The 15,526-nt window shown below is 45.2% G+C and overlaps 1 protein-coding gene across 1 annotated transcript; it reads right to left on the bottom strand.

The window, feature by feature from the left end:
- Positions 1-2,173: 2,173 nt before the first annotated feature.
- On the bottom strand, positions 2,174-15,033 carry KDELR2 (KDEL endoplasmic reticulum protein retention receptor 2). The gene is made up of 5 exons (XM_075436454.1): positions 14,836-15,033; positions 7,526-7,626; positions 4,375-4,533; positions 3,234-3,486; positions 2,174-2,315 (listed from the first exon to the last, which is right to left on the bottom strand). Exons 1-5 carry the CDS (start codon positions 14,924-14,926, stop codon positions 2,281-2,283), a joined length of 639 nt encoding a protein of 212 aa, XP_075292569.1. The 5' UTR covers positions 14,927-15,033; the 3' UTR covers positions 2,174-2,280.
- Between the last annotated feature and the right edge of the window lie 493 nt (positions 15,034-15,526).

Raw genomic sequence — 15,526 nt, 5'->3', positions numbered from 1 at the left:
TCCGCCCGCCAGCACGTCACAGAAGCGCGGCGTCATGACGCACCGCTTCGCGCCCCGGCCTGCCCTGCGGGCGCGCCCCCACGCAGGCGCCCTGGCTGGCCGCGCCGCAGCACGCGGGAAGTCGGCCCGGCCCCGCCCGCAGGCGCATGCGCGGAGCGGCCGGGAGAAGCGGGAGCGGCACAGCTAGGGGGGGCACAAGGGAACGGGCCGGGGGTAAGGCCGGTTCTCTGTGCCGAGAACCTGCGGCTGGCGGCTGGCCCGCCCCAAGGGTGGCAGCTTCGCCGCCCCGGGCACGGGCAGGCCCCGGAGAATCGGCAGAAACACTTAACAGCTGCAGCAGATGTGGAGAAGCGGCAGAAACACGTAACAGCCGGAGCAGATGTGAGGTCCTCGAGGTGCTCGCACTCAGCCACAGCCACTGGCTTTTGTTACGGCAGCCCAGCCACCTCCTCCCTGCCCTCGGGCCGGTTCTGAGCAGGTACCGGGACCGCACAGCCACGAGGGACACTTTGCAATGGAATTAAAAGACAACACTACCAACACAGAAGCAAATAACCCCCCGGGAGCCTGAGTCCTCCTCTCTCATACAAACCAGCACAGACCTCGTGTAGCCCTAAGGCTACAAGCAGCATCAGGCTCTCGTATTTCATGACGAGGACAGACCTTGGTTTCGAGCAACAGGATGCGCAGCGCGGTACCCCAGGTATCAGAGACTGCAGCATCTGAGCATGCACACTCTGCAAATAAAACACACTGTTCACGTTTGGGGTTAGGGATGATAACCGTCACTAGCTAGGGGGATGACGACAGTAAACTAAGAGAAGATAAATGATTTCCTGAAGATAAACCAAAACCATAAACGAGCACCAAACCCTCATCTGCACTGGGCTGGAGCTTGAGCTCTTCCAAACCAAGCAGAACTAAACCACCGTTGCTTCATGCAGTGGTAACGCCCCCTCGTAGCCTCAAAAAGTTCACATTTCAATAGAGCAAACAATGACATTAAGCAGCTCGTCCTTACTACAACTTTATATCCAGTCTCAGGCTAATAGAAAACTTTAATTCAGGAACAGAAAAAAACCAACATTTTCACCATTTCATAAAGTGTTTATTGAGGATGGTAACACAGGATAAATCATGCAACAGCTCAGTAAAAAAAGGGAATCATTTAAAGGATAAAGAATGGTAACTGGTGCTGCTGATTTTGAAAAGTTTATAAAAAAAATATTAATTGTCCAAAAGTGACATCAAAAACCACTTGAAGCCAAACATGGAAGTTGCTTATAAAGCATTCATTAAAAAGAAAATGTAGATATTGTTTAAAATGATCACCTACAGATTACTGTAATCAACAACTTACAAGTCTCCCATTTCCGTAGCTGCGATGGTGTAGCAGGGCCATACACCTGAGATACTTAACCTTCTTTTCCTGAACAAAGAATGCAGTGACAAACATTCGCCACTAAGCAACACAACCACCCCTCTCACCCGTCACCACCTGCGTGGCCAAGTGCTTTCGTTATTGGGGTCACCTTCCCAAACGTCATGGCAAAACAGGAAAGGGCCCATCCCTCTGGCCTCAAGAGATTTCCTTAGTGTCTTCTTGCCATCAGCCTGTTGTAGAAGGGGAGCAACTACAAAATGTGACCGTTCCCCTTCTGGCGCCAACATATATTAAAAATAAGGACCTCCATGTCAGCAGATGGCACAAAGACTGGGCACCAGCACGTCACATCAAACATTGGTGGTTTCAGATTTAGAGTTGTCATATATTCACCTTTTGGAAAAAAATAAATATAGCGGAATGAAATTTGAATCAAAGGGAAAGAACAGATGACTACCATCCATCAAGGATGCACATATCTGTGCACTAAAGAAAAAAAAAAACAAAACAAAAAAACAAAAAAATCAGTCATTTCAAAGAAATTCTTGAAAATTAAAAAAAAAAGTTTGCACTTGTTCCTGGTCATAAACAACCTCACAAAAATCTCACTTTTGGAACTATTCCAATTGAAACCATACACTGAATTTATTAATACAGTATAAGTTTCTTTATGTAAAAAATCTTTATACATTGTAATAAAAAAGATAAAGGCAAGATGCATCAAACAGAAATCTGCTGGTTGTTCTTCCTCCGTTCTTACAGAGCCGCTGATGACTACCTGCACTACAAAAAGCTGTGTTTCTTTCTGTCTCAAGCATCTTCGCCTTTGCTTGTGATAAGGATTGTTCTGTCCAAGCATCCAAAAGGACAGATGCTGGTGATGGTTTGTTTGGCACTTACGCTGGCAAACTGAGCTTCTTTCCCTTGAGTACTGTAAGGAAAAGCAGGAAACGAAACAGTTAGCAAAAGAAAGACCTGGTCGAAGAGAAGCACACACTTAAAATTTCAAAGGGATCGAAACCTATCACACAGAGTCACTTTGTTACAAAATGGGTGCAGTGCAATCAGTCCTCCCAAGCTTCACAGAATGCTGGGGGTTGGAAGGGACCTCTGTGGGTCATCCAGTCCAAGCCCCCTGCCGAAGCAGGGTCACCTACAGCAGGCTGCATAGGACCGCGTCCAGGCAGGTCTTGAATATCTCCAGAGAAACTTGCCGTCCTCTCTCCAGTAGCTACTGGTAAAACTAAGGTGAGTGAACAACGATCCCCATCCTGCCCTCTTGTGGCACCCTGGAATTCTCCCTTCTCATCCTCACAGGACATACTAGCCTGTGACTGCGGTTTCTTAAGAGCTATGACTAGAATAACACAGCCCCATACAGCGCTGTACTTATATGATGGAAGCTGGAATGTGAATAAGGGCAGAATTACTAATGCACCCAGCAGAAACGACTGCTTCTACACTTAGCATAAACAGAAACATACAAAATCCTTTGGACTCTTAAGGTATTTAAAACTCCTAAGGTATTTAAAACAGAAAGGCATCTCTAAGCGTGGAATCTGCACTAAACAGTGTATGTTGTCAAAAGAAGCATGAGAATCACGCTTATTAATGAAAGACAATGTATTTAGCCATACTTATTTTAAATTTGTCAATTAAGTTCAGACTGTTAATATTCTATCCATACTCAAAACAATCCTCAGAAATGCCCGACACTAGCAGAAAGGAGATTTCAGTGATAATTTGCACACAGAATTAAGAACCTAGTAATGTTGATACAGCAGATCCCCATGAACTCATTAATTCCTGCATTCCACAACTCAAAGCTGGAAGTTACTGCACTACTTACCTTTTGTAACATACAAATAGAAGAAGTCACAGTAAAGAACTGTCTGGACCACACCAGCAACAACAGCTATGAGGTCAAAAAATCCCTCAAAATAGTAGCGCCAAATCCAGTTGACTAAGTACAAGGCACGGTACAGACCCAAGAAGAAAAGATAGTGAGTAGTGATGGTCTCCGCTTCCCCAGTTTTGCTGATCATAAAAAGTTGCGGGAGAATAGCAACCGATTCAAGATAGATGGAGAAGGTCCACAGTATCTGAAAGGAAAGAAAACCACAAGTATATTCAACTATCTTACTGATAACAGACACACAGAAGATATTTGACTTGGCTTGACTTTTCACTCTCTAACAATGCTATATGAATAGTTCAGCTCAGGATTCACAGAGCCATGAAATACAGCTTACAGAGCTGGTGCTGTGAAAAGCCACAGGGAAGATGGAGTCCTTTTCCCCCCATGTTCTTTCAACTTTTTTAATCTATTGGTTTAAAGAATGAGTTAACACAAAACAAGATTTAAAATAATGTCTCAATGTGTTGTAATTAAAATTCCTTTACCCTCTAATAAAACCATTTAACTCCAATAAATATAAAAATGCAGCTCAGTATAAGCATCTATTATTGTCCATTTTGTGGGAAAAATTGCCTGTTTGAACTCTCTATAATCAACTTTTAAAATAATTTTTCTGATAGGAAAACACATAGCTACATTTCAAATACAATGCAATTCTTTCTAATACTCTAGACCATTTGTGATTCTACAAAATTTTAAAAGTATTATAATTCCTTTTGTTTTCACCAGGTGGCACCAACTATTCACAAACTGCATTCTGGGGCATTTCTTCAACAAACCTAACAAAAGGAATGATACTTTTGAATTAATACAGCCATCAGAGTGTACTGGGAAAAAGACAGTCTTCTCCTTAATAAAATAATCAATGTTGATAATAATGCCAGTCTCTGAAGTGCCTTAAATTTTCACAGAAATCTACACTGTAAAGATGCATTAAGGAAACAGGATTACCCTGAACCTAACTAAACACAGGCATCTTTCAAGCACTCCTCAATCAGCCTAAAAATGCCCATCTTCATGTTCTAAATATTTTAGAGAAAAAATTATAGCCTCCTGCCCACAATCAACTCACCTCCAGAGGAGAGAAGTCATGATTGACAAGAAACGAGAGTCCACCAACAGGAACTATCAGAAACTCCACTCTGAATGTATCATGGTTTCCATCATAGGTGGCCTTAAATTTCATGTAGATCAGATACACAGTGGCATACGAGCAAGCAATGTAGATAAGCTACAGAGCAAGGAACGAAAAAAACAAAACAAACACAGAGGTTGCAGGATTAGGTCAAACTCTTGGAACGAAGATATTCCCAGGCACTGAGAGGAGTAAGTGCTGTCTTTTTTCGGTTGGTTATATTGTTTGTTTACATGCTTTTGCAGTTCAAGGCTATGTGGTGGCATTTAACTTTTCTCAGCAGAGTAGTAACTCAAAGCCAATGATTCTGGACTCTACTGGTGGTGTTGCTCCAAAAGCATCACCTTGCCTTGGTGGAAGTGACTGTCCAAAGCTTCTTTAAAGACCCTTTCCCAAGCAGACAGAATGAAGGAACTGACTAGAGAAGGAATACCCCTTTTGCTACTGCAGGGGAAGTGCTGGCCTAAAACATTTAAGTTAAAAATGTGCATGTGCATACATGCAACAATGATGGAAGGGGTCTTTCTGCATTCAGAAAGCCTGGGAGCGGTATAGCTTATGTGGTAATTGAAAACCATATCAGTAAGCCCCATTCGGACTCAGACATTTAACAGATCGCAAATTAGCTGATTTGATTTAGACCTTCAAACACCTCTGAAATCTGAAGAGTGGCAAGTGGCCAGTGTTCTCCACTAATCAACAGGCCGTAAAACCTTGAAAACTAAGAGACTGCCAGAAGCACTGAACCAGAATTTAGTTTTTATTTCAGCTGATGCCTAACGTTACCATTTTTAATTGTTATGGTACAGTACACTTCACAGCTATTCCCCATGGAATAGGCAAATAGTCTTGTTTTACAGATAAGAAAACAGAATCAGAGAGAATACATGACTTTCTAAAGGTTAATGTGCCATCATCGGGACATAGGTCACATCGTCTTGGAGACAACACAGTACAGCAGGCTAGACAAACAGTTTAGCTTCTGCCTCAGTTTCACCACAAAGATTAAATATTCCAAACCATTTATCACATTAAATATAGGTCCTTTACAACTGAAAAGTAACAGATTAAGAAAAAACGCTGTTTGCAGGTGCTACTAAACACTAAAAATGCTGCTCACAGATACAAAATGCTACAAATAATTGTATTACGGATCTCAGAATCCAGAGACTTTATCACATTAGCACTCCAGCTGACTGGAGATGCAGGACCACATGACAGGATATCACATACAGGGAATCCCTACTACAGGTGTAAACTAATTGCAATTGGTACGGTCACAGGAGACACTAAGAAACTGTGAATGAACCCAAACCCCTTATTAAAGATTTCCTCATGAGAATTAAAGTGTATTTTGGGACACTCAAAAAGTTTTCATTCCTAAAGATAGCAAAATAAAAGCAAAGAACTGTGGAAAAATGACTGCAAAGTGCGCCAGCAGAAATGCACCCAATACTCGGACACAGGTACCACAAAAAAGAAACTGTAAGATACAGAATGCTACAAATCACAAAAAATAAACTCTGAAGGTCATCAGGAAAGGCAGACAGTGACAATTTGTGTATTTCTGTATATATTCCTGGAACACAGAAGAATCTAATTTTCCTAAGTATCTGATGATCACTGCCAAATACAGCAAGTTGGCAACTGTAGTTTAATACTTCTCTAAAAACACTGGAGAAAATCCTAACTCTAAAGAAACTAACAACTTTTATTTTTGTTGCAAAATACAGCATTTTCCTCAGATTAGAAAGTTCATCTAATTATGCCATGGGTAAGCTTATTTGTATAGCAGTTTCTGTTCTCTACAACTACGTGATGTTATATATTCCTAAATATACGTAGATAGAACAAGCAGCTGTGCTGGGACACTCAGGCAGCTTTGTCTTGGCACTACAATAACGGCCTGAAGAGCGAATTACATCTAACAGTCTCTCTAAGCTTTGAAACTGTAACAGAGGCTTCCATTTTGCAAGTTAATATTGGATTTGTACAGAGGACCACTCTTTCATTACTGGAAAGACTCAGTTTAGCATGAAGTTGAGTATCACAAGTGTCATTTCCCATATTCATTCTTTTTCCAGGTAGGAGGACAGCAGAACAAAGACATGGTCATGACCCTGCATCACAACCAATACGTACATTGAAAAAACCCTAGCTGCTCCTTTAGTGCACCCAAGAGTAGCTTTCAATCTTCTCAGAAACTGCACAGGGAAAAAAGCTTGTGTTTCAAGAATATTTTACTTAATCCACAATTCTTCAACTAGACTGTTAATATTAAAAAATAAGCATACACATTTGACTTGTGAGTGAGTTTAAGATCTAAAATTTTATTTTACGGTATTACTCGCCTAATTCTTCAGTACATTTTGCATTATTGACTACATAGTCTTTCCTCTCGGCAGAGTTGCACTATCCTCCGAACTAAAGTTGAAGAGCATCCAGAAAATCCAAGAATAAAGGAACCGGAATAAAAAAGTGTCTGCTCTGGTGCCACAAAGGCACTGAACTGCACTGGTGCCACAAACATGCTGCGCTCTCCCAGTCTACTGCTTTATTTTCTTGTACTCAGCACCAGAAATTGCAGAAATAAGTAAGAAATAACAAAAAAAATTTTGGGGCTCACTAGCATTCAGTGGGCAAGTGACCAGAGTACAATCCGATGGAAGCTACATTCCTAAAAGCGTACTCCTGACAACTTTTGAACAGCCTCTGACCAGACACTAGCTACAATTCTGGCAATGCATTTTGAATACTAATTTACCTTGTAGTGGATAAAAAGATATTTACTTAAGCTCTAATGTCTCAGTTGAAAAACACAATTTATTTGAACCATTTGCCCAAAAGCTTTTATTTTCAATAACCAAAAATGTCACAGTCCCCACACAGTTATCAAAAATTGCATGTAGAGTGTAGAAAAAAAAAAAGTAGGGTTTTGAGCCCATTTTCCACATTCTTTATCCAAAGCCCGTCTAGAACTTCTTATGTAGTAACTGTGCAGTGGGCCATTTAAAGAGGCTTTTATTAATGAAATTATGCACTCTGCATGCAACATTACTAGCTTTTCTAACTCTACAGTATACTCTACCTTCATAGATGTGTTATACAATGAAATGAATGAAGTGAAGAGGTCCAGATAACGGGTAGTGAAGACCAGTGCAAACAGAAGCTGGCTTTTCCCAGAAATACCTAAAGTGATAAAGGAAATAATTAATTATTCAAAAAGTGATGACCTGCTTTAAAATACTTGATGCCAAGGATGAGAAAGGATATATCCTTTATTTCTAAACAAGTTCATTACAAAATTAGGACAAAATCCAGGCTTCCAGAACTAAGCAGTACAAACAGAACTAAGCCCATATACCTCAGCAGAGTGAATGTAAGTCTCCTATACACCACTGTACTGTAAAAGGTGCTGGCACTACACCAGATTTAGAAGTTACTCATAGCAGATAGTTCACAGGTGATATTTTTGTAGATTACACTATCATCTGTTCTGCATTATCACTGGGCACTATGCAGCAAGGCTGCATTCGCTTTCAACTCTCAGAGTGCTGTCACACGCCTCAGTACTTTCTTTAGACACTGAATAGCCGGAAAGGTACAAGGGCAATAGATACTACAGATCTAGCGATAATCAGAGTATGCTAGCACCAATAATATGATTTTAAAGGAATAAATCAATTTTAAAACATAAGGCAATTCAGTTCAGAAACTTAAGTGACCATATGGGGGAGGGAATTACCAAACAGTCAAAACCAGATGTTCCTATGTACTATAACAAAATTTAAAAACAACCAAAACAAACAGAAGTGATCTAAAATGCCAGACACCTACATTGCATCTTCAAAGTAACTTTCCATTTTTGGCCAAAGCCCCAACACCAAAACATTTGTTTGTACTTCACTTCAGCTACTAGAACAGAGTTAGAAGCATAAAAGCTTTGTACAATCAGTCACTAAAAGCTTCTGAAAACTGAGGTGAAGCATCACTCCATAATACTGATGTGGTGGTGTATCACAGCAGGGGGACAAAACAACCTAGCCCAAGCCTCTTTCTTGTTATTCCAATTATTCTTGTTTTCAGTCATCTGGGGTGAACGTATTTGAATCTGCTCAGCTAAGCATGCAAATAAGAGGGAAAAATATTCTCTAGGAGAGGGTTATGATGCAAGGCTGAAAATCCTTGTCTCTTTATACAGAGATATTTCTAAGAAAGGCTTTTAGTAACAGTGCCATAACGCAATTAGAAGAAGGGCTATCTGCTATGGTTACTGAACTCCCTTTTCACTCCAGCTTAAGAAACACTGAATAAGCTGCCTCAGATGAAGGGCCTTTATACAGAGCACAGGTATGGCTGGAACAGTAACAACTAAAAACGGTTTTTGTTCGCAACTTTCGTATGTGAAATGTCTACAGGGTAAGCCTAATGTACTACCTGCAGAACAACCCAACTGCCTATATGCAACTGTAGTACAGGAAATAGCAAATGCCTCAAAACTTACAGTTCTGCAGACCGTACAACTGTAAAACAAAAGCTGTAAATATTTAAAAAAAACAAACAACAGACAAACCCAAAAGCCACAAACCAACCACTTCCCAAAGTTTAGAAAAAAACCCAAACATTTGACATTTCTTGAACTAAAACTAGGTTGCAAAGACAGCTGAAGCAGCACTCTCAGTTGCATCCCAGCTGTGCTCGCTGACTTTACAACTCTTGACAGAGCCCTGCTCTCACGCCAATAAAACCTCTCAGCAAGCAACGCTGTCCTAAGGTCAGACCTCCAGGACAAAGAAATCACAGAATCACAGAATGGCAGTGGTTGGAAGGGAGCTCTGTGGGTCATCTAGTCTAATCCTCCTGCTGAAGCAGGGTCACCTACAGTAGGCTGTAGAGGACCTTGTCCAGGTGGGTCTTGAATATCTCCAGAGAAGGAGACTCCACAACCTCCCTGGGCAGCCTCTTCCAGTGCTCCGTCACCCTCAGAGGGAAGAAATTCTTCCTCATGTTCAGACGGAACTTCCTCTGCTTCAGTTTGTGCCCATTGCCCCTTGTCCTGTCGCTGGGCACTACTGAAAAGAGCTTGGCCCCATCCTCCTGACACCCACCCTTCAGATATTTGTTAAGTATATATTAGGTCCCCTCGCAGCCTTCTCTTCTTCAGGCTGAACAAGCCCAGCTCCCTCAGCCTCTCCTCATAGCAGAGATGTTCCAGTCCCCTCACCATCCTTGTAGCCCTCCGCTGGACTCTCTCCAGTAGCTCCTCATCTTTCTTGAAGTGGGGAGCCCAGAACTGGACAGAGTACAAATCCACCTGGACAGATTACAGTACAGCATCACGGTACAGCATATAGTTACATTAAATTATTTAGCATGCTATTTTCTTTTAGTAAATAACTGTGAATAGCAAAAAAAGCATATGAGACATTAGCATTCTTGATAATGCCTCTAAATCTGGATCTGGACGTATTGTCACATAAACACAAGTAATATACTTCACAAACTCCTCTAAGCCACTGCCAGCTTCACCTCCACCCAACCCAAAAGTTCGCATTTTTAATAAGGCTTTCAGTACTTACACTCAATTTTGAACCTTTATAATAGTCAAATGTTCCCAACACACATCCTAAAGCCAAGTTCAAACCAATTTTCAAGTTACGTAGGCGAGACTAGGCAAGGTTCAAAGTTCAAACCAAAGACCTATGGAGAGACGGGCAAACTGGGAGAAAGCAATATCTATCCCACTAGCAGAACCAGGAGGAGGAAACAGGTAAACACTCTGCTGTACGAATTTGATGCATTCCAAAACTTTAGGAAAGATATCAATACACCTGCCACAGCACTGACCTTGACTCATGGTTGTTAACTGCAATATGCAGAGACTACACTGACGTTATTCTCATCCTTTTCCCTTTCCTTTTACTCCCACAAACATTATTTAGTTCTTGAGCTAAACACACACATTTTTATTTCTTCTTCCCAAGCTCTGGGCTTGAATTTCAAAGATACAAACATCTCATTCATATTTCATCCTCGCACATGGAAAAACTCCTTCAACTTCTGCACTCTAGCATGTAACTTTAATTCAAAAGCTCAGCTGATTTTCACAGCCAGGGAGGACAGCAGAGCTGAAATTGTAGTACTTTGTCACCAACTTCATTTTGCTATGGGAGTTAGGTAAAAAGTGATAGGCAGCAGCAGAGGCATTCAGTCAGCCTGTCTGTGGAGTGTGTACATGGCTTACTAACTATGAACTACATACCACAACCATGAAATCTACAAACCGAAGTTTTTCTAAGGAAAGCCAGTCTATACTTTGTCACGGAAATGTCACAGATTTTTTGAAGTATTTAATAAAAAAGTAGTTTTGTTCAGTACTAAGTCCACGTCCCATAGCTTCTCTGGTTCTGCTAATAAAATACTAACATTAAGAATCTGCTACTTTCAACTGAAAAAACACAGCCTCAACTCTAAACACGAGTCTGTCAACTGAGAAAGGCAAAATTTTCCTTCAAAGAGAAAGAAAGAATTCCAAACCTACCTAAAGCAGCATTTTTTGAGAAAATACAGACAAACTAGCAACAGTCTATGGCAAAGTACTATCTAAAGTCTTCAATGTAGTGTACGATCTGGTCCATGGTAGATACAGAAACAAAATTATGAGACAGCCACATTACCTAGCAAAAGTACTACACATTTACTACCTATGCTACTTTTTTAGAGTATCCAGCACATAATTTGACAGTCTTGCAACTGTGGGTCACCTTTAACACTTGACAAATGACACCGAGAAAAGCAAATCAATTTTCAGGCAGTAATTTGCAGTGCAAACAATCTAATTTGACTTAGAATGGATTAGAAAAAACACTCTGAACACGACAACGTTTGAAAGCACAGGATTCTTCAAGTCTCACACATTTCCTAATTATGACATGAAGTCAATAATGGAGTTACCTGCTACATTCCCCATCGCTCCCAATAATTATTTCTGAACTGTTATTTGGAGTGGCAAACATTTTGCAAAATCTAAATTTGGAAACTCAAATAACCAGTCATGCGAAAAATTGTTTCCCTGCCAGCTCTGAAATCATGACTTGATTTGCTTTCCCCTTGTTCTCTTTTTAACATATTGACTAAATAATGAAAAAAAAAATAATTACATTTGTCAAACACTGAAAACACAGACTGCTTCATAATGCAGATTATCCTAGCCTCACCTATTTTCCTGAATTAGAGGAGTCACTTCTTAAGAAAGAAAATGGGGACTGATGTGTCTTCAGAAAACAGTAGGTTGCAGCAGAGGTACAGAGGCTGCCTCCCTCTCATTTCCAGCTGCTTTTACAGGCCTCTGAGCTCCTCTTGGAACAAAGGCCTCAGACATACACAGATGCGACCAGAAGAGAGGAGTCGGCACCATGTGGTTTGCCAGCTCTTCATGGATCACAGCCTACAGTTTAGCAATCAGCTGAAATCAGCCTTTATATTCTAAGCTTCTGCTGCTTCAAATGTGCACGGTTAAAGTAGCAGCTGGTTTGCCCGTGTTTCCTTAGTCACCAATAACCATTAGGTGTAAGTTCATTTAATTTATAAACTGCTCTAATACGCAATGTAAAGGAATCGCAGAAAGCCCATTAATAAGAGGCATTTAGCAGCTGCTGAACATTAACTGGTAACTATTCAGGAGTTACTGCTGTACGACTTCACAAATGTATCTTACGCAAATGTGTATTTATCAAGTTTTTATTAGTAGAAACCACAACTGACAACAACAAACCACTACAAGGAATAGGATGGAGCCCCAAAAATAAAATCTCATGCTCTTCTGAGACACTCTTCTGATTCTAGACAAACTTGTCAGGCCTCAGACACTAATCTCATAGAAGTAACATGGATCTGGATTTGCTCCTAAGGACTCAGGCAGAACTGGAAAACAGCATAAAAACCCCAATCCCAGACAAACACATCCCCATTTCATTTTTCTCTGGAAAATGAACAAAGCAGATGTTTTCTACTGAAAGAGCCCATGTATGTATGCTTGTATTCGGGGATGCTGGCTAATTTGGTAAAGGGAAGAGTTGGGGGCCCTACGTAATACAGGCCCATTTACTTTTCTGTGTTTGGGAAAGCAATACCAAAGATAATAATTGGTATGAGTCTATCTTCTTACAAATAAATCCCTAGTAAGAGAGATCCTCAATCACAACTGACTTAAGGAAAACAGTATTAGATCACTTTTTAAGCAGAAAGATGGAACTAGGTTACATTGTACCACACTGTGTAAATAACCTCATGTCTAAAGGTCACTTCAGAATCTCTTGGCCAAAATCTGTTTGAATTTTAGCCTTGCACTAGAATTTCTCATTTTCTTTCTTCAGACAGCAAGAGATGTTTAATTGTTAGGTCACTAACTGTTGCTGTTTGTAAATCTTGACTGCATTTCTCAAGTAACTCTACAGAAGAGCTGGAGAAGGCCAGGCCCTCTTCTGCCAGATCCAGATACAATTCCTGATCCACTAGAGCCTGGGACAAGAAAGTTCATTAGTAAGGAGCTCTCGCACTCTATGATCTCAGAAACAATAGTTTTGCGCTACCACTGCATTTGGACCATGGAGTCATTTGCTTATGCTCTTCTGTAAAGTTAAGAACAGTTTTTATGTTATGTGTGTTTAAAACCAAAGCTATTAATTTGCTGTGATTTTTTCTTTTGCACTATCAAGTGATTAGCAAAAAGTGACTTGTGAAAACACACAGAATCTGTACTTCCTCTTACCTGTAGTGCAAATCTTTTTCTTTTCCCCTTTCTCAGCTCTTTCAGGTTGCAGCTTAAACTAATTCTTCATGCTCTTTACAGATACATCTGTTCAACACTGTTAACTTGGTATCTGAACGATATTTCATATCAAAACATGGCAAACCAATTTCAAGAATAATCACTCTTACTAACCAAGAAGAAACTTGCTGACGAGAAGGCAAAGTCAAGCTCACAGTCAAACCCCAGTCCGCAGCCAAGCAGGTATTTCCAGGGTCGGTGGCCCGATCCGTGCAATACGCAGAGCGCCGAAATGCCCATTTTGAATTATAGCCACCCCTAGTTTTCCGAAAGAGATCAGCTATGCCGCAGAACCGCCTGCAGTTCCCTCCAGCCACCACACCATACAGCGCACCAGCAGCGGAGAAGCCAGCCGCACCGCGCAGGAACCCGAGCAGTCGCGTACCTAGCGGCCGAGGGGGAACCCGCGTTCCCCAGCCGCGCTGCCGGCGGCAGCGGGGCCTCTCCCCGGGGCCCGGCCCGACATGAGGGCGGCCGGGACCCCGCTCCCCCCCGCCGCGCCTCCCCCGCTGCCACGTCAGACCAGGCCGGGATCCCGACCCAACGCCCCCGTCGCCTCCCGCCGCAGCCGGTCGCGCCACGAAAGCACCCCCGCAGCCCTAAAACCGGCACGAACCCCATCTCGGCCCCCGCCGCGGCGGGCGCGGACAGCAGCAGGGGCCGCCTCAGCCGGCCGCGGGTGCGAAACGGGGCGCAGAGGGAACGGGAGAGGGCGGGGGAAACTTCGGGGTCTGCAAACTGCAAGTCAGGGGCGCCCAGCGCTGCGCCGAGCCCCGCTGCCGCGCACCGGAGCGGCGCCCGGAGCCGGCGGAAGGCCGTGCGCTGTCAGGGAAGGCAAGGACATCAGCTCCGTCTGCTGCCCCGATGGCGGCGGGGAGGGGAGGGCGGCTGCATTCCGCCCCCCCCCCCCCAGCCAGCCTCCCCATTCATTCGCCCGCCGCCGGGCAGTTACATAAGGGCAGGAGCGACCCTCCCGGGCACGGCCGATGCGGCGGCGCTCGGGGATTACGGCACAGATCATGGCAACCGCTAAACCTTCAGCGGAATCGCAGCTCCCGCGGGGGCACCCCCGCCCCGGAGGGGGGGGATGCGGGTCCCCCTTCCCCCCCAACCCCCTCCGGCTGCACGCCCGCCTCCCCGCACCCTGCTTTTGGAGGGCGCCGAGTCGGGACGAGGGCTGGGCCCCCCTCTCCCCCGCGCTGAGGCGAGCGATCGCTCCTTTCCACCCGCCCGGGGCCAGTTCCGCCCTCCCGCCCCGGCGGCCTTCAGCGGAAGCAATCCCCCCCTTCCCCACCGCCTCCCCCCGCCTTACCGCAGCCGCCTCCCGGGCGAGTGGGGCCGGCGAGACCCCCGCGCCGACCCCAGCCCCCCCAGCGGCCCGGCCGAGCTCTCCTCAGGGAGCGGTCCCCGAAAGGCGGCAGAGGCGATCGCAGCACCCCCCCCCCCCCCCCCCCCGCGGTGAGGAGGCAGCCATCGCGCCCAGCCCCCGGCGAGGCTCCCCTGAGGCACCGCGGCCCGGAGCTGCCCGGCCGGTCCCGCCGCCCGCGCAGCGGCCCTTCCCCACCCACCCGCGCAGGAGCGGCTCTTCCAGATCTTGAGCAGCAGGATGATGATGGCCGCCAGGTGGGACAAGTCCCCGGTGAGGCGGAAGATGTTCATGGCGGCGGCAGAGGCGGCGGCGCAGCCCGGAGCCGGGGAGCGAAGATGGCGTAAGCTCAGCGGGCACCGAGCGACGTGGCCCGGGGACGTGGCCAGACAGCCACCGCGCCCGGTGCACCCTGGGAAACAGGAGGGAGCGGCCCCGCCCCTCCGCCCCGCGCCGCACCGCCTGCCTCCCGCCGCGGCCGGCGGGGCCGCTGCTGCCGAGGGGAGCCCCGGGGAGGGGGTGGGCACGGCCCTCGGCCGCCCTCGGCCCGCTTCGCCCCGGGCCTGCCTGGGCCTGGACCTGCGGAGCGGGGGTCCCGCGCAGGTTGCCCGGCCCCGCGGGCCGAGTAGGCCACGGCCCCCCCTTTTTTTTTTTGCCTTAAACTCTTCAGCAGCCCTGTTAGATGGGTAAACGGGAGCCTCGCTGCTAGCTGGCGGTAAGCGCGGAGCAGAGCTGCGCAGCCCGAAGCGGCTCCCGGGTCGGCAGCCCCTCTCCGGCTCCGGGCGGCTGCTGCAGCGGCCCCAGGGCCCCGGGCGGGCCGGGGTGGGGAAGCGGCGGGCTGCGGGGCCAGCGGGCCAGCTGAGCGCTTGGAGTTAAACAGCTATTGCCGCGGT

This window comes from Opisthocomus hoazin, chromosome 15 (assembly GCF_030867145.1).
Source record: "Opisthocomus hoazin isolate bOpiHoa1 chromosome 15, bOpiHoa1.hap1, whole genome shotgun sequence".
Taxonomy (NCBI): domain Eukaryota; kingdom Metazoa; phylum Chordata; class Aves; order Opisthocomiformes; family Opisthocomidae; genus Opisthocomus; species Opisthocomus hoazin.
Note: the sequence above shows the minus strand (reverse complement) of the source record. Positions and strands in the feature narration are given on the sequence as shown.